The sequence below is a fragment of the Acipenser ruthenus genome, chromosome 11 (genome assembly GCF_902713425.1).
Source record: "Acipenser ruthenus chromosome 11, fAciRut3.2 maternal haplotype, whole genome shotgun sequence".
In the NCBI taxonomy this organism is placed as follows: domain Eukaryota; kingdom Metazoa; phylum Chordata; class Actinopteri; order Acipenseriformes; family Acipenseridae; genus Acipenser; species Acipenser ruthenus.
In genome coordinates this window covers 11866630-11894519 of record NC_081199.1, presented here as the reverse complement: position 1 = coordinate 11894519, position 27890 = coordinate 11866630, and the positions used below count along the sequence as shown (strand labels likewise).

At 40.7% G+C, this 27890-nt stretch overlaps 1 protein-coding gene across 2 annotated transcripts in view; it reads right to left on the bottom strand.

Moving 5' to 3' along the window:
- Positions 1 to 27890, bottom strand: part of LOC117426305 (probable RNA-binding protein 19) — an 81250-nt gene that overhangs the window by 44413 nt on the left and 8947 nt on the right. For both annotated transcript variants that reach the window (XM_034043751.3, XM_034043750.3), the window contains exons 10-20: positions 27321 to 27524; positions 26555 to 26685; positions 25147 to 25271; positions 24508 to 24604; positions 23805 to 23915; positions 18883 to 19083; positions 17955 to 18209; positions 15181 to 15241; positions 14751 to 14830; positions 13896 to 13951; positions 12824 to 12940 (exon numbers count right to left, since the gene is read on the bottom strand). In XM_034043751.3, the coding sequence (XP_033899642.3) occupies positions 12824 to 12940; positions 13896 to 13951; positions 14751 to 14830; positions 15181 to 15241; positions 17955 to 18209; positions 18883 to 19083; positions 23805 to 23915; positions 24508 to 24604; positions 25147 to 25271; positions 26555 to 26685; positions 27321 to 27524 (1438 nt within the window). The remainder of the gene's footprint in view (positions 1 to 12823; positions 12941 to 13895; positions 13952 to 14750; positions 14831 to 15180; positions 15242 to 17954; positions 18210 to 18882; positions 19084 to 23804; positions 23916 to 24507; positions 24605 to 25146; positions 25272 to 26554; positions 26686 to 27320; positions 27525 to 27890) is intronic.

The following is a 27890-nucleotide window of genomic DNA, read 5'->3' as shown; positions in this document are numbered from 1 at the left end:
ATAATAATAATAATAATAATAATAATAATAATAATAATAATAATAATAATAATAATAATAATAATAATAATAATATGTTGATTCCCAAAGTCCATGTTTTATCCAGTAAATGGTCTGTATTTGGATCAAGTACAGTTTAGACAATTTCACAGCATCCCGTTCCTCAGCAGACACCAGGATCAGCACACTCGCATTCTGCAGGACTGGGAGATAGGCTGTTTATAGTGACATCCCAATTGATACAGGGTTTGGAGATAAGACTGGTCATCCAGCCAGGTAAACACTGACAACATCAGCCATTTCACAGACAAGCTAGAGAGCAGCCAGTCAGTGTGACAGACAGTTCAGCCCTGCGCCAACAGCCAGGGAAAGATAAAGACTAGACTAGCACTGACAAAGGGAAGCGAGGGGTTTGTTATTGAGGGTTACAACTACTGCTGGGACAAATATCACAATATTCAAATGAACACTGATCCACGTGTGTCCGAAGGCAGAACTCCATGTTGGTGTCCATCAGACATTACATCATTAACAGAACTGAGAAAGACGTACCACAACATGTTCTGCCTTGCACCCTATTTACCACCTTGCCACAATTTGTTTCTAAAATGACAAGTGAAAAAACAGCTCTGTCTGATGTGTGGGATGGATTTTCTAAATCACTGCGGTGCCACACAGAATTTAAAGTATCGGTAGCCATCTTGCTTACAGTTACAGATGTACAGCTGTAAGTATGAAACTGAGTGACCAGTTACCTGCAAAAAAGGTAAGTAAGTAGACATGCCGATTTGGATGAAGAACAATGAAATGAACTGGAATATAGATAGAAAAAAATTGCTGTCTTTATACTCAGTCACCTTGACTTTGTCACTTCAAATAATGAAATTTTTAGCAGTTTGTAAATGCTACAGAAAAACACAAAAAAACACTTCTGCACCCCTCTCAGACACATACCTTGAAAAACTACTGAAATCCGAGTTGTCATTGTATTTATTTTTATTCCTCCCATCTGTTCTGCTCAAACAGTGTGTCTGCACGCCTCAACTCTGCCCCCTGGAGTATCATTTCAATGGCAATGTCCACAATATCAAAAATACAAATATACTTTCTTTTGCATTTTCCAATAAAATGTGTGTACTCATCTTAACCTCAAACTCAACCTCTCTAAATCTGACCTCCTTTTCTTTCCCTCCTCCTCCCCCTCCTCTGATCTCTCTATCTCTGTTCCTCTGGAATCTACCACATTCTCTCCCTCTTCCTCCGCTAAGAACCTCGGAGTCACCCTGGACCCCTGCCTCTCTTATTCCCAGCACATCTCCACTCTGGCATGCACTTGCCGATTCTTCCTGAGCAACATCCGAAGAATCCGACCCTTCCTCACCAACTACGCTACCCAGCTCCTGGTCCAGGCCCTGGTACTCTCCCGCCTAGACTACTGCAACTCCCTCCTGGCTGGCCTCCCTGCGTCCGCCACCCGTCCGCTCCAGCTCATCCAGAACTCTGCTGCCCGCCTGGTGTTCTCTCTGCCTCGCTTCGCCCACGCCACTCCACTACTCCACTGGCTCCAGATCACCGCTCGCATCCAGTTCAAGACTCTTGTACTAGCCTACAGATGCCTTGACCAGACTGCACCCAGCTACCTCCAGACCCTCATCTCTCCCTACACCCCCACTCGACCTCTCCGCTCCGCCTGCACTAGAAGACTGGCTCTACCTCCGCTACGCTCCCCTGCCTCCAGAGCCCACTCCTTCTCCACCCTTGCTCCGCAGTGGTGGAATGACCTTCCTACAGATGTCAGGACTGCCCAGTCCCTGACCACATTCCGGTGCCTCCTTAAGACTCACCTCTTCAAACAGCACCTGTAGAACTCCTGTTTGTATCCTGGGACACTATCACCCTTCATTAAAATGTGCTTTATTTTGCTCTTATCTGCCCCCTATTTTACTGCATTTAATCCTGTACTTCAGAATACTGTAATTGCCAAGTGTTTAACCTGTAGTATTTTGTATTTAATCATATCCTGATGTAACTATCACTATTATCTGCTGTATTATTGAATTGTGGTTTATCACATGTGTACTTTGCTTGAACAAAAGTTATTGTATTTCTTGCTCCTATTGTATTACTTGTATTGTAACACTTAATGTATTTGCTTACGATTGTAAGTCACCCTGGATAAGGGCGTCTGCTAAGAAATAAATAATAATAATAATAATAATAATAATAATAGTGTGTAGTTCAAAGTTATAAATGGGACTACTTTATTGGTGTAAGGACATTTAATAAAAAAAAAACACTCATTTTTTGTCCTAAACATTTTTTTTTCTTCAAATCCGCTGTTTTACCTGGATTATAAATGCAATAAGGCCCTTCAGGGTGTCCGTATATGTTGAATATACAGACTTCTCGGGGCCTTATTGCATACATATATTGCTTTATGTCACTCCGAAATGACGCACCCTTTCCAAAAGTGAGTTTTTTTTCTTTGTACAACGCCCCCACATTTATTTTATGCAAGTCGGTTATGATTGGTTTGCTTTTTTATCAACTCGTCCAGCTGTTTTTGACATTCAATCGGTTTCAATGAAACCGAAATGAAAGCTTAAAACCAAACTGTTTTGTGATGCTAAGGGAACGGGACATACCATTATTACACACAGTTTTATTTTTAACTGTGATAATATAAGCTCACAACAGTGTATTATAGAATTAGGCAATGTAGAAAGAATTAAATACTGTAATGAGACATTACACTTTTTTATTTTCCTGGTGCCCTCATGGTCACCGTGGTCGGGTATAAGAGGCAAATCTCGTGCAAATCATATCCGAGTAGAACTGCAGCTCATGTTTTTCGAAATATAACCAATATGCTGGCTTCAAAGTGACCGAGATGTGTGGCAGCATTTTCTGATGAGAAAACACTTCTAATTTAAGATGTCACTGTATGAGGGGTGTGGGAATCTGCTGTGAAAGACAGAGAGAAGAGGGGTAGCAGTCGAAACACCGGTACAGCCATCCAGGTTTTATTAAAATATTTACACAATTCTGATTGCATTGTCAGGTAGCCTCCACTAGAGTACAGCTAATGCCACAAGACCCACTCCTATCAGAGCTGTTCTTCATTCTGCAGCTTACCAGCCTAGCTCAGTTAGCCTCACAGATTTAATAAGGGACCAGCCTGTAAGAGAAGCCTCATCTGCCATTCGAGAAGCATTACAGCAGGGCTGCTGATAAGGCCAGAGCGTCACTCGAAGCAGAAATTAGCCCTTTAACAGCAAATCTGAGAGCCATCACTCAGGGTGAGTGACAGCAGCACTCTGTGTCAGTAACGGCGAGGAGGCAAAGCAAATCACAGCCTGGTGAATGTGAAGCGATCTCAATCACCACTCTGCGACACACTCGCTCTGATTACAGCAGTCACTTTCACTATGTGACCTCGTACAGGCGACAGCTCATCATACCCTGCTGGGGCCTTAAAGAGGCGTGCTGGGCATACTGTGTACACAGTAAATAGAGATATGCATGATGGTTAAAAAACCACATTGGGGGCTAAACTGCAATGCTCTATTAAAGCGGTTGCAGCCAATAATGTCATTATCAGAGGACTGTGCATGCAAAATCAGCACACACTTTATCAGTCTGAGGCAGAGTCCAGGCAACATGTTTGCTGAATGTGTGCCTTTCAAAATGGCATATGCATGATCTTTGATGCCACTGTTTATTAGCTGCAGCCACAAGGATATATCCTGAATTAATAATGAGATGTAAAACCGAGGTCCTATTGGAAGTGACTCTGCAGCAGCAGTTGTGATGCATAGTTCGCCCCTAGTCTCTAAGTCGCTTTGGATAAAAGTGTCTGTTAAATGAGTTATTATTATTATTATTATTATTATTATTATTATTATTATTATTATTATTATTATTATTATTATTATTATTAACACAAATAAATCACTGTGTATACTGGGAGATGCATTTCTTCAATGAGGTTATACCTCACCAGACACACAATTCACATTCGAGTTGGTTTCATCACGACAGGTTCTACATTAGACTGTCAGATTGGTATTGACTGGAAGTCAATAATTGTTTAGACAAGGGGAACTGAGGGAGGGCTTTGTTTTGTGTAATTAACATGTTTTAATCCATTTAATTTATACCTAACAACCTCTGAATACGGGTATCTGCACCCCCTCTTCCTTACTGTTTCATTCTCTCCACCATGTCTTAGTCCCCAGCCTGTGCTTTTTACAGATATAAAGGAAGGGTGACTGTGCAGAGCATGCGAGGGAACCGTACATATGGAGAATCACGGATATTGAGAATGGAAAGCATCACTAATTCAAATTCCAGGAGCTAGAATTTCTTAATAAAATGGCAAGACATTATGAATCGTACAGTCATGTTATGGTGCTATTAATTGCACAGCATGTGTGAAATATCATGTACAACGTTAACTTTTTTTTTTTTTTTAATAATGAATTCTACAGTATTTTATACAGAATCTTCTATATCTACATTAAAGTAGATGTGTCTATTCATAGCTGGCAACAGTGCTTCCCATTTTTATTTTTATTTTTTAATTGGGTTTAAAACTAAAAGCATGTTTACTCTGGATTTAAAAACAAATACATTTACATTCATGACGTTAATGAATAAAACATCCAAACCTTCAAATTTCAATTTCCATTTACCTGAATACCAAAAAGAGATCAATTGTGGATACAGATTGGGCTACAAGGATGAAACCATTTTTTTTTTTTTTTTGTTTGGAGTGAATTACTGATGCCACAATCCCATCTGCCCCATGACACCAGTCAACTCAATCTCATCTCATTCCAACATCAAACTGAGGCTTCAGCCGATTCCATCTGCAGTCTACAGTCCAAACTACAAACCAGCATTACACAAGTCAAAGGTCATCCGCGTTTACCATGTTTTTCTTCACCGTTAATTTCTTCACCAACCTCCAGTATTTTGCTGACAGTAAAATATATTCACAGCCGTCATGTTTGACGATCCAAGATTTAAAATCTGCCTTCGCATCGTACGCTCTACCACCAGAGTGGAGAGGCCGAGTTCTGCCAGGCCACAATCCTAACCGAGTCCCAGTTGAAATGGATTTGATCTTGAGCTGCTGCTGATGGAAGTGAACGAGTCGGATTTCAAACCGCTTGTCCCAGGGGCAGGTGCGAAGTGGCTGAAAGTTTCTAATGACTGTACTGTTTTCTATTTGGTCACTATCAGTCTTCCTCCACTCCAGGCAACCCTCCATGGCGCACATCCTCTATATTTCTAACCGCAAAGGGAATCTTTTCTGCACTTCAGACACCACTACATTGAATGATCACAAGTCAATCAATCACTAGCATGCGCTTCAAAGCACAAACCTGCCTAGCTCTGGGTAATTCTTCTACGTGTCCATATCAATGCGTGTCAGTCAGTCAGTCAATATGGACGGGGTGCCAGTCTGATTGCATGCACAGCACCTGCACATTTACAGGGCTTGCTAATCAATGCTAAAAATAAACTCAATCTGCTTTGAGAGGCGTATTGACCAAGGAAAGGAGGACAAGGAGACGCTTGTTAATTTTGTTTAGCAAACTGACAGGGCCTCCTTCTATATAGGTGCTTTATAAAAGAGCCTCAATATGGTTTAAATACAGTTTTTACCTTGTGAGACTGTTGAAAATATCACCTCTTTAAAGTGCAAGGTGCTAACAAAATAATTCTAGTAAATCTTACCCAATATGTATTGCCATAATTTTGTATCTCACAATTTCCTATATTAAAAACGCAAATATTAGACTAATATTTAAAGCTGTTGGTGAAGAAAATGTGCTGCTCCTTGCAGATATGCTACGCTTCGAGGGGTTGTATAAAAGGGCTTTTCAACACAAAGCAAGGCATAGGAAAAGCGATTGACAATCAAAGGCGAACCATGCGTGAAGGTTCTGGGAGCTTGAGTTCTTTCTTTTAAAGAAAAATACATGGCGATGGCACGCTTAAAGTCTTTTTTTTTTTTTTCTGGAGAAATGTACATTTAAAAATCTATATGCTTCTTGTCTTTTCTAAAGAACTCAAACTTCCAGATAACCAATGTGGGTCAACTGTGTCCCATCAACAGGAAGTGCAGCCTGGAAACCATTGCAAAAGACGTTTGCCTATTTTTTAGTTAAGAAATGCTGTGAACAAAATACCATTTTAAAACAAAATGCACGTTTAACATAATTTGTGCATCTTTAATATAGGAAAATATGAGATTTACAAAGTGATGGTAATACATATTAGATAAGAATTACTGCCATCTGGGGGAAGTCCACACTGTAGCCCATGCCAGCCTGCCCGATTCCCCCCCCCCCCCCCTCTTCCTTAATCGTTTTTGTCTTCCCCAGTTTGGCGTGCCTGCCCTGGGCCAGTTCTCCCTCATACATGAGGTCCATCTGTCCTCTGCTCTCCAGGCCACTTGCTTTGCCTGGGAGTTTTGTGTCGAAACGACTGGCAAGTCATGTTGGCTGGTGATTTAAAACGCAGCTGTCTGCCTTGGTTTGGTTATAATATGTATTACCGTCATGTCATGTCCTATTTGAAAGATGCACACATTATGTTAAACACTCATTTGATGTTTAATGGTATTTTTCATAGCATCTTTTGCACGCTGCACTTTCCGTTGAAAGGAATGCAACCCACACAAGTTTCTTATGGGAGTTCCAGTTCTTATGGGAAGAACAATTCATAACTGAAGTGTAGCAAGGTTTCTGCGAGGATCGATCACTACATTCTATTCACGAACAGTTTCAAATAAATGACTATTAAAAAAAACTAAAACACCTTCACCATAATGTGTGCGTTTTTTATATAGGAATATGTGAGACCAGCGAAATGGGTCATCATAAGTGAGTAATAAATCACACAGTACCAGAAGCATCACAAATAGAAATCAAGAGTTAATCACATTAAAGTCAAATACAATCTGGAAAATCTGTGATAAAAGTTTGGTGAAGATCAAGGCATATTACTGTGTTCACCAAGTAGAGTGTAGCAAGCAGACAGACTGACACAGTCAGTGCGCAAGGGTCCACATTTCTTTCCTTTTTTAAAGTGGTCTTTTAAAACAAGCAGGCATTACTGCCGTCCAATCATGACACCAGCATCTTCTACACCCCTAAACTAACCTGACATACAGCTCGAGTTTTGAGACACTTCAATTGTCTGAGCATGGCTTCTTGAATCTCAAGCATTGATTCTGCGTAATTTTGCAATGAAGTAAGATGATCTATTTAATTAAAATGGACCAAGATGAGCAGACAGCACGGTAGTGCCATGTACATCATGTGCGCAACGCATAACCCATGGAAACTGGGACTAATCACAAACAAAACGTGGTTGAGGATTTCTCCAACGAGAAACAAATTCAGCCTTGAATAAAAGACCATTATTCTACCTGTTTCTGCACAGGTGGTACATACATAACATTTAAATCCCTGTCATCTCTGCACTGCACACTGGCTTGACAAACTTCAAATCAAAACACATGGACCAAAAGGAGTAAACCAGAGAATTCATTCATTGATTTATTTATTACATTTTCATGCCTTTAAAACAATATATATATATATATATATATATATAATGTAGCAATTAAAAGTAACACTTATAAACACACTAGTTATTAATTATGTAATATATCACTCTAAATACGGACCGTCCAATATCTCAGAACAAGCACTTGCAACAGTACCAGTGCGTACCGGTACGTTGGCCAAATGATCCACACTGAGTGGCTAAAGAACAAGATGTGGTTCTTTTTTTATCATGAAAGTGGAGCACTCGGAACATCGACTGTATGTACAGCATTGTACATATCTACTGACAGACAAATGTGTAAAGAATGTCCTTACCAAGTTTAAACACAATGGGAGGAGAATAGCTGCAGCTCTGTAGCAGAGTGGTTATTAACAGTCTTAGTGTGATGATGCACTGTATTAATAACACCCACTGTCTCACTGAAACATTTAGCTGGCAAGCATTTAATAAACATCTGTCACACAGAAAGATTTGTCACTAATTCTCTTTGAATGGAGAACAGACACTCTATTATCAACTACTGGAGGACGGAATTGAGAATGTTGCTGTCAATTAATACAGTACAGTGCCTATTCATCAATTCTTATTCTGAAATGATACCTATACTGTTATAGAGTATCTGTCCAAAAACATTTTCCATGTGCAAAAACAGCCAAGTGACAATACAGGGGCCGGCCTCATAAAGATGCATGATCTATAAAAAGGGGCAATATTGCATATGAAAAGAGTATTAATATTATTATTATTATTTGTTTATTTAGCAGATGCCTGTATCCAAGGTGACTTACAGAGACTAGGGTGTGTGAACTATACATCAGGTGCAGAGTCAATTACAACAACGTCTCACCCAAAAGACGGAGCACAAGGAGGTCAAGTGACTTGCTCAGAGTTACACAGTGAGTCAGTGGCTGACCTGGCATTTGAACCCGGGACCTCCTGGTTACAAACCCTTTTCTTTAACAATGTAACGTTAAGAGTGACTGAGGTTGTCAAGACAGTTAATAAAACAAATGCAAACTACAGCAGCAACACTGCATTGCATTCATCTCATTTCCTACGACTTATCATCTGTCTGGTTTTACTAAGTTTTGCCTCTTCAAAAATGTTTTTTTTCCTTCCTTTTTTGACTACCTGCCTCTCAATCTATCCACAGATATTAAAATGTTGCTTTTGATGCCATGCTAGCATGTTTAGAGCTGAAACTTCATTTTAATTTCCTAAAATGTTCATAATTACAGACAGGGGGTGTTCAAGTCAGGATTGACGTGCAATTGTGCCTCACCTTCAGAGATGAGATGGTGTCAACACTGTACCGCAAACGACACAAAGCAATGCTCCTACATGCCCCTTTTAAAAGGCCTTCAGTCTAATATCCATAATTAAAACTTTTTATGGCACCCCCTTTTGATTTTATTAATTGACTAAACTGTGGATTTGTCACAAGAAACTGGATTGGTTGGCATACTGAGGATTCTGTGAAAGTCAATTGCTTGCTTTCCACTCTGAAAGTCAAATCGCTATGAAAACCGACATAATATCCATGACATGTTGCTATAACACTTACAAACCAGAAGTACTGTAACCGAAACAGAAGCGGTTTGAGTGCATCTATGTGACTAGTAGCCATCAACACTTTTATTGTAGTTCTTGAGTCCTATTAAATAATCTCTGCATATATACAGGGGGTTCATAATTTGCAAAACATTGTCAAAGCATCCTGGGATTTGGAGGATGATATGCAAAAGAAACATGTTAGTGGAAGGAGACTCTGTGATGCAGTGTTTGACCACCAGAGGGTTGTTCAAGGAAAGAGAATCCACTCAACACTGCACACCACTCCAGTAGTAGAAGAAAGAGAACTCCACTTAACAACAGTAAATTAGTATTATTCTATACAAATGCCCATTTGTATATATTTTTCATTAACGTTACTTAGTTACTGCTGAATGAAATATATAATTCTCCAACAAAATAAAAATGTAATAATATTCAAATATTTAAAAGGGGATTATGTGAATGTCCAATCAGTACTCGTGTATATGTATAAGGTGTGTATGTAAATGGTGTGTGTGTGTGCTGTTTAATATGCCCATCTTCATGCCAGGGCGCACAGCAGCTCTGCTCTAATGCAATATTACAGTCACCCCTGGGCTGCTGAACCAAAGCATTTTCATTGTGTCCTCTAATATCTCTTCAGCCCCAGTGAAAAAGGGTCAGCAACTCCGCATGGAGCCACACTGCCACCTGCTGGACAGGAGAGGTTGTGCCATAAAGACCCACTCCTAAACAGTATTTATTCATTTCAAATAAATGGTTGCAGAAGACAATCTAGTAACAGGGCTTGAAACTCACACTGGCCTTACACTCTGCGCTGAGTTTCACAACCTTCAATTTCATATTGTATTTAGTGATCAGAAGCTAGGAGAGTGATATTAAATAAACTGCTCCACCCTTATAGCTGCATGAACAATTCCTATCAGCGAACCTACATAACCTCAGGTGTGATTATTCATGCTGTGTTGAGTGTGATCAGTTCACAGCACACTTACCAAGGGGCTGACTGTTCAAACTCCTGGTACCTGCTCATTTCAACACTATACCTAAACAAGGGAAGATCTGCAGTAAGGTGCAGTGGCTGTAGTACTAGTAGTAGCAGGCTGATGAATAATAAAGGCAAACCATAAACAAATATAAAAATCCTAAAACTGCATGTTACTGTACTGAACGTTTACTTGAAAAAGTACTTCTAAGAGGATTATGCACTAATTTTCAATTAAAAAAAATCTTGACACATTGTAAACCTTATCCTGCATCTCAACGCATTGTAAACCACTGTAATTGTAAATGTGGAAACCAAACGCTTGGTTTGAAATGCAAAACTAAAAAAATATGACTATAAATACTGGTATTTCAAATGTGTGTGGCGGTTTAAACAGTAAACAACAATGTATACAGAAGGGTTAAGCATTTCATTTATCACACTTCCAGCCTTCATATTGGATTACAGTCAGGACGACTATTAAGATTTTACATCCTTCAGTAGATCAGTAATGACTATTATTATTATTATTATTATTATTATTTATTTCTTAGCAGACGCCCTTATCCAGGGCGACTTACAATTGTTACAAGATATCACATAATACATTATTTCACATTATACAGATATCACATTATTTTTACATACAATTACCCATTTACACAGTTGGGTTTTTACTGGAGCAATCTAGGTAAAGTACCTTGCTCAAGGGTACAACAGCAGTGTCCCCCACTAGGGATTGAACCCACACAACCCTCCGGTCAAGAGTCCGGAGCCCTAACCACTACTCCACACTGCTGCCCTTCAAGTAATATCAAGTAACACTATTTACATGTCTGTTCCTTATCACTTTATATATTTCAATATATGCAATCTTAGTTTCCGTTTAATTTTCTAAACATTTACATTTTAGGATTAAACAGGTTTCAAACTTTTAAACAAATTGGGAGCCCATCAGAAAAGTCATGATACGAAGCCCTCCATCACTATTTAATACATCACTGCAGCGTGTGTCCTTGTGAAGACGTGCATGTGCGCTGCATATATGAAACACTGTGAAGAAACACTGAACGACAGACATTGGTCTACACTGTACACTTAATGCAAACACCTATAAAATGACCTTCATATTACACCTCTCATATATTGAACAGTTAGTAACAGATACTGCTTTACAGGCTGCTTAAACTCCTCTAATCTGTCTCACACCGTAATACTTGAACATTCCCATTAGAGAACAGTAAAACAGCAAAGAAAATGACTTTATAACCATCATGCTTCTGTTAGAAAAGTAGTTCTAGTAAAAATGTATACACTCAAAACAGAATTAAAATGGTATATTATTGATCTGCCGAACAACCGAAGCAATGCATCTATAATTTGTATTACTTGTATTACTTGTATTGTAACGCTTGAAATGTTTTTGCTTACGATTGTAAGTCGCCCTGGATAAGGGCGTCTGCTAAGAAATAAATAATAATAATAATAATAATAATAATAATAATAATAATATAATTTGGCACATCTGATCGCTTCTCAGTGGTGCCACCTAGTGGGTGAAATATACAAGACCCTTGCTTAGAGAGCTCACAACAGCATTGCTTGGTTGTTAATAGACTTAACACGACAATTGCTTGGATATTTACATTGCATTGGCTAAAACACTCAATAATCTCTAACATCGCCCACACAAGAAAAATAAATGCTAGACCACATAACGATAAAAAAAAAAGATGAAAAATGTAAACTGAAAAAACACTGCAAACTTCAACAGGATAGCCTACTATTTGTTAGTCATTTCAGTGTTAATAACTTTCTTTATAAAGTAAATTTAAAATTAGAATATTACAAATTGTATGTTTCTCTTTGCCTGGATAACATCTGGACTAAATACATTAGTCTTCACCTTTGATAAAAATAACCAAGACTGGTTTTTACTATGAGTTTTAGGAAACTCCTGAGCTTGTTACCTATATACTGTGAATAATCAAGCTCACAGTAAAACCTGGAACGGGTGAAACTGCTATGCAACAGGAGTCTCATTGCTATCCCTGATAACTAATACCTCCTCCCAGATGAAAGGGTTTTATGCCCATATTTTTAGGATGATGCTTAATGTCATCTAGCTATTTGTTATACGGATTGCTAATTGTCAAATTGCTTAAAATGTACTTAACAGAGAATTGGTGGTGTAGCAGAGGTGTAGTGGAAACCCAGAGTCTTGATGTGTAACAAGAGGATAATACCTAATAAAACTCTAAGTGCAGTCAATTCTTGTTAAAACAAACTCGGATTAGACGAATTTCCTCAAAGTACCAAGTTTCTACAAGGTCCCAGCAACATTAAGCAGTCGTTTATTGTAAATGACTTCTTATAATATGAATTCACTCAACACGAATTTCCTGTTCGTGCAAAATTATTTTGGAGCCCCCCCCAGGGAAGAAAAATGTGAATTAAACAAAACGTGCAAACAGCTGAGTCCAAAGGATATTGGGAAATGTATAAACTTGCATCCACATTGGCGCCTCTGTACTGTATTTTAGTGCTGTTTGGGGACTACAGACCCCATGATGCACTTCGAGTTGCCATAGTGCGCTCGGTTGCACTATCCTTGCAGACGAAAGTGGAGGTGTTGATAACGCACCACCGTACAGATATTGCTCTTATTTCAGCAGTGTAATGAACAGCTGTGCGTACCTGAAGAGCTCCCGCACCTCCCTCACGCTGGCCTGGAAGGGGACGTTGCGCACCAGGATCTTGGAGCTCGTCTGCTTCTTTGACTGCTGCTTCTTCCGCACCGACGTCACTGTGGCTCTGAGGACACAGAGAAACACTGGGGTTACAGGGAAGCAAGACAGAGAGGCGAGGGGAAGCCCTGCATGTACACTGTAGCCAACTTTGCCAAAACGTAAATCTTAGCATATTACAGGGGTAGCACTGAAAAGTCCACCTCAGAAACTGGTAGTCGAATAATCGCACATCTTTCTGACTCAATTGTGAAGCGTGCGGTTGCAGATGGACAAACAGGCACTACCTTATATCCCTCATATAACTTGTTCAATTGTGATGAAACGTACAAATTAACACAAGTAGTTCTTTTGATGTACTTCTTCAAAATAAATAAGCATTTATCTATGATAAATCAATGCATTGACATTTTATTTTTCAAAATAAAGAACAAACATTAGTTTAACAGAAGACCCAATAACTAAAAACACTGTTGTGCATAATAGTTAAACACAAAGGAACAACTTGCATTCAACTTAGAACACTTATTAAAAAAGAAATACAAAGGACTTGAGTGTTTAACAACTGGAAAGAATATGCATGCGTCTGCATCAGATGTCCCTTTGACTGTCGCGGTTATACTCATACCTAAAACCACCGTCGGCAGTCATTACGACGGTTACATTTTAAACAACAGCAATATTAAAAGACAAACTATCAGATACAACTCAAAAGTTTTATTCAAGCACATCATATTGAACATCTGCACAGCCGAAACGCCGTATTTAAATGAACAATTAAACATAAAAGGGTTTATTTTCAAATTTACCACATATAAAGCACTACTTCAATAAGATTGATTGTTGCATCCCTACATTCGACCCATCAGTGTTTGTCCGGCTCCGAGTAGCTCAGAACTTTGTCAAGATGGGTGTTAAAGGATCCAGGTGATCCAGCATCAACACCATAACTAGGAAGCCACATTACTACATATAGCCATGGAGGGCCCAGTTTGATCAGCAGGAAGTGGGCTGTCACTTACTTGGTTGCTCTCTCTGACAGCTTCAGTTCCAGTTGATGTTCCTCCACCATGCAGTGCTGAGGAAACACAGAGACACAGAGAGTCAGCGAGTCCAGACACTCCCTTTTAAAGTAACCCTTACACTCTCATTGGCAAGAGTTCAGACAACTGTTAGAAGCTATCAGCAGCACTGCCCAGAATGGATCGTTCTATTAATTTACATCATAAGAAATTATGTTAAGTACAAGCTTATTTTAATTCATTGGAGAGGTACAAAAGGTATAATGAACAAATGGAAACATTTGTGTTGTAAGAGTTGCACCTAGAAAGTGTTTTTTTTTTTGTTTGTTTTGTTTTTACCATGTATGATTTGCTATCTATTCTTCGGTTTTGTATCTCTTAGGTATCTACATTGTGTTTTCTTTCTCTAAAACAGGCAAAAGCGTATAAATGGTAATCTGGTAAGCAAATTACATTATAGCTGTGCCAGGCTCTGGAGGACAGCCCTGCAGGTGCCCGCTTGAGCTCACTGTGCACCTGACCAGGTGCGCTGTAGGAGTACCACAGCCAATGAGATACCCCCTCTTGAATCCCCAGTGAAAACCATCAACTTCACACAGCCAGGAACCCGCTCTCCCCTGACTATGACATGCCCTGCACAGCACACGGCCGTGCTTGTAACAGGTGAGCCTCCCCGTGACCTCACAGTGTAAATCTTTTAATGCACACATTTTGCTTTTGCTGGTATCTTAGGTGACTCTTGATTAACAGATTACAGGCAGGACCTGACTGGCAATACATTTTTTCAAGTCCAATGTTAATCCAATGCTAAACACTGCTTGTATTGTGAGACCAGGTACTATAGCACTGCCTCACCTGTAGCTGCCGGAGAGCCTTCTGTGCCGATTCAGCCTTCTTGAACTCCACAAAGCCATATCCCATTGACAGCATGTTGCCTGGAGAGAGGCAGGAGGAGAAAGCAAGAGCAGGGTTAAATACAGCATGAAGACCAGGCCGACTGTCCCTTTGGATGTGGACCTGAAGATCTCGCTCTACCTACATCTGTTTTCTATTAAAGCAGATTAAAATGACATTTTCTTTATTGATGGTTCTTTTGCATTGTAAAAATGCTACAACCTACCTTATTAAAAAAAAAAAAAAAGCACCCAAGTATTTGTTCTCAAAGACTTTTGTTTGAATTTATTGCCATTTTATCCACTTAAGTTTTCAGGGGGCTGGAGGTGAACTGCTTAAGCTATTTATTAGGTCACATATTTTGAAGACAGCAATAAGAGTTGAGCGGTACCTGATCGGTCCTTCTTCTTGGAGATAGAGCAGCTCCTCAGAGCCCCACACTTAGAGAATGTCTGGAAAGACAAGAGAAGGGCAGAGGTGGAGACATTATCCAGGGGCATCTCTTATACCAATACACAATACAGTCCGCATGGCATAGATAAGCTCCTACAGCTCCTGTTACAATGGGCTCCATTCATGAAACTAAGGACTTTTAAGAATGTTTTTGATGGAGTTGTTTTTATAGTGTTTATAAACACTCTTAAGTTAAACCATAAGAATGAGATAAACAACAACAACAAAACCCTCTGAACACAAATTTGCTTTAATAATCAAGAGGCTTTAAAAGTGCTAGTTTACTAATCATTCCTTAAAACAAACTGATATAGAAGGTGTGTTGAGATGAAATTGAGGAGGATCTGATCGAAAATAACTTTCATTCATCACATTTCATACAACAAGCATGGGCTTTGTATTGTTGAGATACCTGGAAATTCCAGTCCACTGTGATGTCATAATGTAGGCCAGAGGTCAATGTCATTGTCATTGTCACCTAAACATGCAGCATCCATTTTTACAGCACAGCACCCACAATCAATCATCATAGAATACACTTATGTACGGAGTATGAAGTCAATATTTCAAAGAGGAAACCAAGGTTACATGACCTCTGCAGTCATCTTATGCCAAACTCTCAATAATATGGTTGGGAATAAGACCTGCTCTAGAAGGGAAAGAGTAGTCTTACCCTGCTCTACATCTGTTTTCTTTCATGTTTGAATACTTTCTATATACACTACGGGTCAAAAGTTTTAGAACACCTCAATTTTTCCAGTTTTTATTGAAATTTCCGCAGCTTAATGTCTCAATGTACTCTGAAATAAAAGCATAGAACAAATAAACAATTGGAGATAAAAAAAGAAATCATGGAATCGTTTTGTTTAACAAAATTTAATCTAAATTTTTGACTCAAAGTAGCCACCTTTTGCAGATATAACAGCCGAACACACTCGTGGCATTCTTTCTACAATGGAAATCAAATATTGTTCGGAAAGTTCTTCCCAACACTGTTGCAGAAGTTCCCACAAATGTGTTGCACTTGTAGGTTGCTTTGCTTTCACCCTTCTGTCCAGTTCATCCCAAACCAGCTCGATGGGGTTTAAGTCTGGAGACTGTGCTGGCCATTCCATGACTTGAAGCCTACCGTCTTGTTCTTTTCTTCTAAGGTAGTTCTGACATAGCCTGGAGGTATGATTTGGGTCATTATCTTGCTGTAGGATGAACCCCTGACCAACTAGGCGTATACCAGACGGTATGGCATGGCGCTGCAAAATGCTGTGGTAGCAGTTTTGGTTCAGGGTGCCACTCACTCTGTGCAAGTCGCCGACTCTGGATCCAGCAAAAGAGCCCCAGACCATCACGCTTCCTCCTCCATGTTTGACAGTTGGTGTCACACACCGAGGAACCATCCTTTCGCCTATTCGACGGCGTACAAAAACTCTGCGTGATGAACCGAAGATTTCAAATTTTGATTCATCGGTCCATAAGACCTTCTTCCAGTCTTCAGTAGTCAACTGGCGGTGCCTCATGGCCCAGGCAAGCCTCTTTTTCTTATTTTGCCATCTTAGCAATGGCTTTCTTACTGCCACTCGACCTGTCAAACCTGCAGCTCGAAGTCTTCTCTTCACAGTTGAAACTGAGACTTGCTTACTTCGACCAGTGTTAAGTTGTGCTTGTGAGCCACCTATCACGCAAGCTGTTGACTCTCAGAAACTTGTCTTCTGATTCTGTTGTGGCTTTGGGTCTGCCAGACCTCTTCCTGTCAGAGTTTCCTCCAGTTTCCAAGTGCCTTTTGATGGTATAGGAAACTGTACTCACTGACACCTTGGCTTTCTTTGCAATTTCTCTAAAGGAAAGACCTACACTTTTAAGGGTTATAATGGTCTGTCTGTCTTCCTTTGTTAATTGCCTTTTTCTCGCCATTATGAGAGCAATATACTACTTCCTGCAGTACAATACTGTCCAAATAATGCTTAAGAGGGTGTAGTAACACAGTCTGTTCCAACACTGCTTTTATACAGACAGAGGGTTTGTAAGTAATTAACAAAAGTTGGGACACCTGTAGGAATTGTTAGCATCAACTTTCACAGCTTAATTTACTTCCATTGCTGCAGAACGGCTGTAAGTTGTTAACCCATTACTTGTTCCCTGAAAAAGGCCTTTTTGTATAACTCTGAAATGTACATTATTTTTCAGTTTTTGGTAACCTAAACTTTTTTTTTTAACCTCTGGCAGTTTACCGCTTACCTTTGTACCATTTCAGGTTATTCACTGGACTTGAACTGCTTAAATTTCAATAAAAACTGGAAAAATGGGGGTTATATATATATATATATATATATATTTTTTTTTTAATTTCGCATTAGCAGGAAAACAGAAAGTATAATTTTTCCAGGAGTAAAGTAATCCCATGCCTCATCAGATCATCTATTAAAGAAAGGATACAAACACCATTCTGTACAGTAGAATGTGTTATTTATTTGCCTTGCATGACCTTCTAGTCATTTAAAAACTATGTTAAATGAACGAATCTGAATGGTTATTTTTTCCCACCAAATGCATTTCAAGAAGTGTTTGTTCACATATGTGAAGATTTGTTCCAGCACAAAGAAAAAGTCTATTTATATTTAATATCCCCAGATGTTGTACTTTCAACAGCATGTGCTAAAAGTCCTATAAATGAAACAGGAGAGAAACAGCTGGAAGGAGCTCTGTGTGTCAGCCTACCTGTCTCAGGGTGTCCTCGGTTGTGGTGAAGTTAAGGTTCTTGATGAAGAGTGTGCAGCCAGGCTGGCTCTCCTCCTCCTCCTCCTCCTCCTCCTCCTCCTCCTCACTGCCCCCCTCCCCTGAACTCTCAGGCTTCGTCTCCTTCACCTCTAGAGCAGGGGAGGAGAGGGGCTCCTGTTTCTGTACACTGTTGGGCAGGGGTCCTGAGAAGACATCCATGGGAGCCCACTCCAGATACAGGGGCACGTGCTGAAACTGAGACACCCTCGGGATTACAGCAAAGCGGAGACACACACAGTCTGAAACAAGACTCAGACTGGCACTAGCCCTGCACCCAGTCCCGGGTTTCAGAGCTACCTTCAGTGATTATTTAAATGATCAGGAGCTAGGAGCTTGACATGAAGTAAACTGTGCCAACATTTCAGCTGCATGAACAACTCTTACTAGGTAATGATTTATTCACGCTGTGATGGGAAGTGTGATCACTTCAGACCAGAATTAAAAGAGGCCTGAGTTCAAATGCCTGGCAGTAGGTCATTCCAATAATACACCTGAGGAAGGGACGTTCTGAAACTCTGGGTGCAGGGCTAGTGGGAGCACTAAGCTCTACTCTTTTGACGTCAAAAGTCTAAAGAACAGACTAAGACACTCTCACACACAGTCTAAAGAATACATAGACACACACACACAAACACACGCAGTATAAAAATACACCAAGACACACACACACAGAGTGTAAACAATACACCGAGACACACACACAGTCTAAACACACTAAGACAGTCTAAACAATAGACACACACACAACCTAAACAATACACTGAGACACACAAGGTCTAAACAATACACAGAGGCACACACACACACACACACACAGTCTGAATGATACACTGAGCTAGTCTCTGAGCTCCCTCTCACGCTCTCTTACCTTGGTGTAGGCCAGCTTAGTGAAGGCACGCTTGGCCTCAGTTGGCTCCAGGAACTCCACTATGGCAGTCAGTCCAGCAGGGGGCAGCAGCACTCGCCCCAGCGATCCAAACGGAGCGAACACGGCCTCTAACTCTGGCCCCTGCACCCCTGCAGGAAGGTTCTTCACCAGGATCACTGTCCCACTGCGAGAGCCCAACGCCTGGGGAGGGAATTACAGGAATCAGCTTCCACTGGTGAAAGGCATGAGCCCAAACGTCTGTGAAACTTTAGTTTTTTTTGTTTTATACTAGAGTAACAGTGCTTCCCCTTTAGAAGTCATCCATTCATAGTGGAACCAGTTATAATAGGAATGGAAAGAAGACTCCTACTGCATAGCAGTTTCACCCATTCCAGGTGTTGCTACTACTTGAATAGCCCCAGTGTATAGTTAACAGGCACAGTCTTATTAAACTCACAGTAAAACCAGGAATGGAGCAAACTGCTATGCAATGGAAGTCTTATTTCCATCCCTGTATAAGGCATAATGGTAATGGCTGCCTTTGTCCCATAATGCCATTCCACTAGCACATAAAAAGGATAATCTTGCAACTATGGTTCCTAACTGCAAAGGAGAGAACCGAATATTAAGTGTCTAAAGATATGTACTTCATTGGGGTCCCCACAACTTCATTGGTTGTTCAAATCTAAAAGAGAGTTGACATTACCGCAGTCAGTACATTAAGTGCAGTATAGAAACCAGGACCAGGGGACATGTTGGAATGGGTTCCTGCAATGATGTCTGCTAAGACTGATATCTAATTGAATGCTGCATCAGTCTTGGCACTTGCAGAAATGAAATCTGTTAAGGGGTACCAAGACATTCAGTAAGCGGTCAGAGCAACAGCTGTTCTCCACATTCCAGCAGTTTTGGGGTCTAAGACATTGAGAAAGACTGTTTGGTAGGTAAGAGCGTTTGATGCCATTTCTTTTGTTACATTTCGAAATGGTCTTGTTGCAATTGTCGGCTCCCCCTCCCCCAGCAGCAGCAGTCAGCTGTGCCGGGAGGCTGTTTTCCGCACAGCGGCTCTGGGATTGATCAGCACACACACTGTGACGCAGGCAGAGACATGCATGACTGCACAGAGAACCAGGATCCAATACATCCATCTCCAGGGACTGTGTGGAAAAATACCTGGTTTCAATCTTTACCGTGGTTCCATAGTCAGACATCCATTGAATTGCTGGTTAAATTACAGTAGAAAGCAAAACACTTCCATAAATCATTTTTGCACTTCCATTACCTACATGCAAAGGTGCAGTTTTGAAAGAAACACATGTTATAGCAAACATATACTTTGAATTTTAAAACAAGATATCTGGTACTACATTAGGTTATATAATGCTTTAAACTGGAATCTGTTACAGGCTAAAAGTATGTCAGTCAACAAGGGGAACTAGCTGGTTGCTAAATGACAGGAAAACCTGGTTTCAGGGTTGGGGACGTTCAACATTATACAACAGCGTCACCTAGTACCTTGTAGTAGTATACAGATATCATGTTTTAAAATAAAATACAGCAGAACCTGTCAAATCCGATCCTGCAAGATACGATACCCTCTTTAACCAATGGGTCTGGCAAACCAGAAAGCAAGAGATTTGTATCATTAATACCGGGATGTGTTTGTGTGGGCGCTTTCTTGTTGTTACTGTCTCGGATTACCATGCACGGTGCAAATAAAACCTGTGGCATTACTCTGGCACAGCCTGGGAAAGCATGCTAAGAACTGTTTTTTGAATGCCGTTTTGTAAATTGATGTTTTAGACACACTGATGTACCTGAAATTGTTAATTTATAATGCCCCAACATTAATAAATCAACTACAAAGCGGTATAATGACACCCTCTGAGATACGATATTTTTACATATCCGATGGACCCCTAGAACCAATTCAGTCAGATAGGACAGGTTCTACTGCACTTTTTTTTACCATTCCATCTGTTGCTTTCAATACAGCAAATTTGAGACCCACATAATGAATAGAAGTGCACAAAAGGAAAGATTAATGGAATTATTTTGTTAACTAGCGTATTCCTCCGAATTCAAGACGCACTAACAATTTTTTGCTTCTCATAAATCACCTGCGTTTTAAATTCGAGTACAGTGTAGTGATGCGTGTATTAAAATCACCACCAAAAGACGTGACTACCCGAGTACACAAACAGCAACGTGACTGACTGCCGAGAAAAGACGAACCAAAATGTTACTGCCTGATCTCGAATCACCCATGACATACAGGCAGCCATTTTCAAAGAAGTGCCATTAGCTTCCTGAGGAATCTGAAGAGAAGCTTTTACAATCTCAGACCCTGATCAGACCCCTGTATTTTTTGACATGCCAAGCAATACCACAGTTCACAAACTGGGAGAAAAACTTGCTACTTATCCACTGCTTACTAAATCATCAAAACACTGTTATACAAGTTAAAATGTCCTGTGCAGGGTGTCTCTGACTGTTACACGAGACGGCATGTTGTGCTGTTTGGGCGAGAGGACCGCAAAGGGGTTTTAAACTGTGTAAAATGATTTCTGTGACAATACACTATTCACACAACACACTATATTATACATCACAAAAACAAACTACGAAGAAACATACAAGTGTTGTTGCTTTAACTTCAGAACTATGACGTATGCATGGGATGACATCTGTACCCAGGAAGATGGACTGGAATATTGAAAACCCTTGAACAATGACTGGTTCATCTCTCATCTGTGATTTATAATCAAGATCCCATTTTCACTGTCCTTGAGTGGGTTTCTTTGAAGCAGTGGCAACAGAGACTCTCACTCACAGGCAGGTCACTGAATGATAATGACGATCTATTTCAACAAAAGCATGTTTTAACTTGTCTTATATTAGTGAAATGAACATGGAGCTTATTTTAAATCGATTGTTTAAAACGCATTGGAGTAAATGATCTGACTAATTGCGTCCCTTTTTACAATAATTTTGCTGTGAATATAAGTTTACATAAATTATAATTTTAAACTAATATAGTACTTGCATTGCCTTAATGTTAAAAATATATAGTCACTTCAGCTTATTGCTGTAATGACTTGAATCTTGGAACTTGAAGTGATCATGACTTTGATCTCCTATCCCATCTCTAGAAACCATCTTGAAGGTTTTTCTCGATAACACGATTTCTTCAAAATGACAATGAATTTCTTTCAGATTTTATTGAGCAAAGACCTTTCATATAAAATATGGTCAATGAGATTTGAGACTGGATTCGATCACTGGCTGGCTTACTGGTGGCCCGTACTGACTTATACGACAGCCTGTAAATATACAGCAGGGTGCAAAATGACCACACAGGCACACACACACACACACACACACACACACACACACAAACGTTAAGGTTTATTGTCTGTTGCTCCAGGCTGCTAGGCACACGTTTACTTCTATTTACAACAGATGAGCTAAAGAGAATCAGTTTGAATACACAAAGCACACTGTGCAGGAAAGCAAGGCAGACACAGAAACACACAATGCTGTACAAATGAACCCTTCCAGACAGTTTGGATTTCCAGTACTTGCCTGTCCAAGACTGAATGTCATATCAGGATCTGAAACACTAGCCTTGCACCCAGTCCTGGGTTTCAAAACTACCCTCAATGAAGTATTATTTAAATGATCAAGTCTGATGTTAAATACATTATTCCAACATTATAGCTGCATGAACAACTTCTATTAGTAAACCTACAGACATGGTGTGATCAGTTCAGAGAAGATTTACCAGGGGCCTGATTGTTCACACTCCTGGCATTTACATATTGTAGTTTACAGCAAACATCCTATATGTAAACCTTCTGATCTTACTTATTTCCCAATGTGCTTTGTAGGGTGGATATCAGCTGCATGTCTGATGAATGCAGTTAACCAGAGTATAATAATAACTAGATGAGGGGCTTCTCTTCATTGACTCCAATTAGAATCTGTCAGATTAGACTGAATCCCTTAAGATTCCGTTTGTAACATCCGGTTGCTGCAAGCACGATACCTGCTTATTTGTAGAAGTGAAACAATGAGAATAATGTAGTAGACAAACAGACACTGATGAATGCTACTGTAAATCTGAACGTGAGAGAGGGGCAATGCCACTTGTCATTGTAACTGTAGCTAACCAAATCATTCCATACACCTTACATATTGTGCATTGGCTACATAGTTCTCAGATGTGCAGAGAAGTCTCCAGTACCGCCAGGATCACCGTGGTGAATCAGTCCAGGGATTCAGGTAATCTGATCAATTGCCTACCTCTGTCAATACTAGTGGCACGAGCTGCATCTAAACAAGAACGCTCAACGTAGAATGTGATGTGGATATTTGGAACTAACTAATGGTAAAAACATTGTTCAAATGTCTGGTCTCATCCTTGACAAAGTAGTTAATTCCATGTTTACCTTAATTCATAAAACCTACAGTATTTCAGTAAATCAAAAGCAAACAAGCAGCTGTGAAATGAACCAGGCGTGAGTCTGTCACTGTTAGTGGTGTCTAACAGGGACAGAATGGACAGCACATTGAAATGATTAGGGGGGTGCTGATACTCGTAACTGCCTTTAAGAAGTATTTTAAAAAATTAGCAAGTGTTAAATAAATCCATTCATTAACCTGCTGTTATCAAAACAGGAAAAGCCGTCCTTCCCTTAAACAGACGGCCTCAGTACGGCAGTAAAAATGTCAGAGCCCCGGATGAGAGGAAAATTCGCTTCCAGACGGCTTTTAAAAGCCTCAGTGCGGAAGTTAATTGCCATTGATTGGTACTTGATTGTGAAGGTGAAGGAAGGACAGCTTTTCTTGTTTTGAAATAAACACATTAATTAATAGATGTATGTAATGCCTGTCAATGATATGTGAAGATATGCACTGACCTGACTGAAGGAGTCCAGGCTCACTTTGTTGTCAAGGAGGAACTGTCGTGTCTCCTGGACGATCTGGGTTTCCCCCAGAGCCATGCGCACGGCCACACTGCCACGAGCTTCCTGCAGGGGGAGACAGAGAGGTGAATAAATATAAGTCTTTGAGACTTTGGAAGTGGAAATTTAAAGAAACAGGTGTTATTTGCACATCAAGGAATCTTTACGGAACGCCCACCTTGAAGTAGAAACACACACGTGACACAAATGACAGGCTGCTTGTTGATTTAAACACTACCGCTTCTGTGTTTTGGGGAATGAAGTGTCGTCACGCAAGGGGTGGTCATTATGACGTCATCGGGCACGCACTACAGTTCAGGGGCATACGGGGCCAAAGCCAGCCTAGGTCTGTGCTTGGATGCAAATGGGTAGCTCAAATGATAAGAATCTTTCAATATGATTGACCCGAAACCAGCTCAAGTCTGACTTGTAGGTGTAAACGCATCTATGGTCTGCTTGTAGGTAAACCATTGGCGCAAGTATGAACTACATCCCACAAAGTCATTATTTTGCTCTCACACTTTCTTTTCTCTCAGTTAGTAACTTGGTTGTTTGTTTAATTCATTTTTTAATGGCTAGCACTCCTCTGTGAAGTGCTGCATGAATACCACACAGCATCACAGCATGGTTCCACAGCACAGCTCTGCAGTGTACTCACATGGTCCAGAACCTGGCTCTTGGTGGTGTTGTATTTCTGAGCGATGGCATCAGCCACTGCACTGGTCCCGACGAACAGTGTGTTCCAGTTATGAGAGCTGAGAGAATGAAGGAATAGATGTTATTCATGGTATTCACAAATCAACAGGAGAAAAAAAAGAAAGGATTCTAAGGATCGCAGTGTATTCAGATCATGTTCCCTCCTGAAACAATGCTGGTTTTCTGTACCCACATTTCAATCAGAGCACCAGCATGGTGGCACGAGGAAGCAGACTGGATACACTATGATATTTAGAAGATACAATCTCTTTCTCCTGGCGTTCCTGAAAAACAAAAAGAAATCCCTTGTTGATTTACCGATGTGTGTGAATAAAAAAAATATCTAAACTATCAGGAATATGTTGAATTTTTTTTTTTTTTGCAACATGGACAGCATGGGACAGAGCAAAGACAAAGTAATGTGTTTTTTGTAAACCCTGCAGGGGGTTCTGTAAGACTAACTCATCTGGACTGGAGACTGTTGCAATAGTGCCCGCAAGACATAATCGGATTTAAAAAATTTTGGCTCATGAGACTCTGAACCATCTCGCACACAGAGACAGACAGACAGACACACGCACACAGAGAGCATCTGGCTCACCTGGCACCGCTGGCCTTGTCCTTGGAGTCTTTCTGCTTCTTGTAGGAGGAGGCTCCAGGTGCACTGGGACCCTCCTCCACCTTCTCCTTCTTTATGGTGGAGGGCAAGAGATGCAACATCCGGCCCTGGACACAAACACAAAAACAGAGGGAGCAGTTTAAAAACTAATGCGCCTATAGATTTATTTTATTTATTTATTTGCTGCCCTGCTGCTGTAAATAGTGTGTGTGTCACAATTATCCACTTCCCAAGTAGGCAAATATATTTGATGTTGCCTTCATCGGTTTATATAAATAAAATAAAAAAAAATCCACTATTTGAAGCATTTCTTTTTCATGTTTTTCTCCCCATTTTAGAAAGTCCAATTCTGTTCCCTTACAACAGCTTAGGAGAACAGCATAGTGGGTGTCCTCCGATCCCAACGCAAAGTCAATCACATCAACTTGAATGCCACAGGCGACGCTCTCTACTGTAACATCTTGTTTAAGTGCATTTCCTTTCTGGTTTCTGGAATCCCCGTAGAATCACATTACAAGAGTGATTGGAAGGAGGCATCAGCAGCCTTTGCTACTAGTACACAGTTATGGAAACACTTGTCTAATTGTATTGCCAAATACAAAATGATGTAAATATAAAATAGCCATCAGTATCGTAGTAGATGACAATGACCTACATCCACTGCATGATCATGTAAACATGCGGTCATAACTGAAGGACAGAGAGCCCCCACTATACTTACCCAAATTTCAAACACTAATGTACTTATTAACTTTGAACAGACAGGGACAGGCCTCTTCCAATACCCTGAGATTGTGAGGCTCTCAGTAACCATGCCGTTCCTGCGCAGTGTCCCTGCGTACCTGGTGATGTTCTCAGTAACCGTGCCGTTCCTGCGCAGTGTCCCTGCGTACCTGGTGATGCTCTCAGTAACCGTGCCGTTCCTGCGCAGTGTCCCTGCGTACCTGGTGATGCTCTCAGTAACCGTGCCGTTCCTGCGCAGTGTGCCTGCATACCTGGTGATGCTCTCAGTAACCGTGCCGTTCCTGCGCAGTGTGCCTGCGTACCTGGTGATGCTCTCAGTAACCGTGCCGTTCCTGCGCAGTGTGCCTGCGTACCTGGTGATGCTCTCAGTAACCGTGCCGTTCCTGCGCAGTGTCCCTGTGTACCTGGTGATGCTCTCAGTAACTGTGCCGTTCCTGCGCAGTGTGCCTGCGTACCTGGTGATGCTCTCAGTAACCGTGCCGTTCCTGCGCAGTGTGCCTGCGTACCTGGTGATGCTCTCAGTAACCGTGCCGTTCCTGCGCAGTGTGCCTGCGTACCTGGTGATGCTCTCAGTAACCTCGCCGTTTCTGCACAGTGTCCCTGCGTACCTGGTGATGCTCTCAGTAACCTCGCCGTTCCTGCGTACCTGGAAGATGTGCCCGTCGAGCTCAGCCAGTGCCTTGACGGCGTGCTCTGGAATCAGGAAGGTGATGAAGGCAAAACCCTTGGGCTTCTTAGTGAGGCTGTCGATTGGAAAGTGCACTTCTGACAGGGGGCCTGGGGGCACAGAGGAAGAGAGACAGCTAAACCCACAAGCCAAAAACAACACGCAGCATGTATTACATCCCAAGTGGAAATGCAAACCGAGAGCTACCATGAACACGACCCAGGCGTGTTGAATGCAATACTTTAAGTAAGACTTATCAACCGATGCTTCCATATAGCTGCAGATTCTCCCTAGAACTTGTGCTACAAAATGTTCCAACCAAGTTCTGTCACAATTGAAGACGTGCTTCTTTGGAACTGTGCAAATGTAAGCGAGGCGTACGAACAGAGGTGCCTCAGTATACACTCACATTCTGATACTCATATTAACTGCCAAGGAAGACCCTTAGGAAGTTCACTCAAAGATGAAAAGCGTTTCTCAAGACATATGCAAAAATGTGACACATACATACAGGCCTATGCCAAGTACAGTATTAAAATACTACTAGCTCCCAAATTTTCTTAAACACATTACATTTTCTCTATACGGATTGTAGAAGATAGTCCATATCGAATATTATTATTCTATCCCTAATATATAAACCGACTGTGATCTTGCCTGCACACTGGTTTGTTCCAGACCTCTTTCAGTACTTGTAACTTGTGTGTGTCTTTGTGTTCAGTTCTTTGTAAAGTGCCTGACCTACCGTACTTGCTGAATAGTCCTGAGATGTCCTCCTCGCTGCAGGTGTAGGGTAGGTTCCTGACAAACAGCCTCCCTGACTCGGACACCTCCTCCTCCTCTTCATCCTCCTTCAGCTGCCTCCTCCAATCCTTCTCCTCACCCCCGTGCTTTTCAGGTCGGCCTGCAGGGGCAGCCTTGGCACGGAACACCTCGATATAGCGACCGCCTGGTATACACACACAATAAGTCAATCTTATCTAATATGTATTATCACCACTTCATAGATCTCACATTTTAAAAGCATTATGATAAATGTGTATTTGATTTTTTAATAGAATTTTTTTCATACCTATTAAAAAAAATATTTTACACTGAAAACTGCACTTTTTCAAGTTGCCTGTGGGAGTTGGAGCTCTTCAGAACAATTCAGAATGTTGAATTTAGCATCAAGCACTCCTAAAAACATTATCATGGCCTTTTAACACTGCCTGGAGTTGGCTTAATGCTTGCATGTAACATTTTAAATCAAAAGCATGTTTTTCAATTTTATCATTCAGCGTTTTGTTGCATTTCCTCAATGTGCGAATGCACC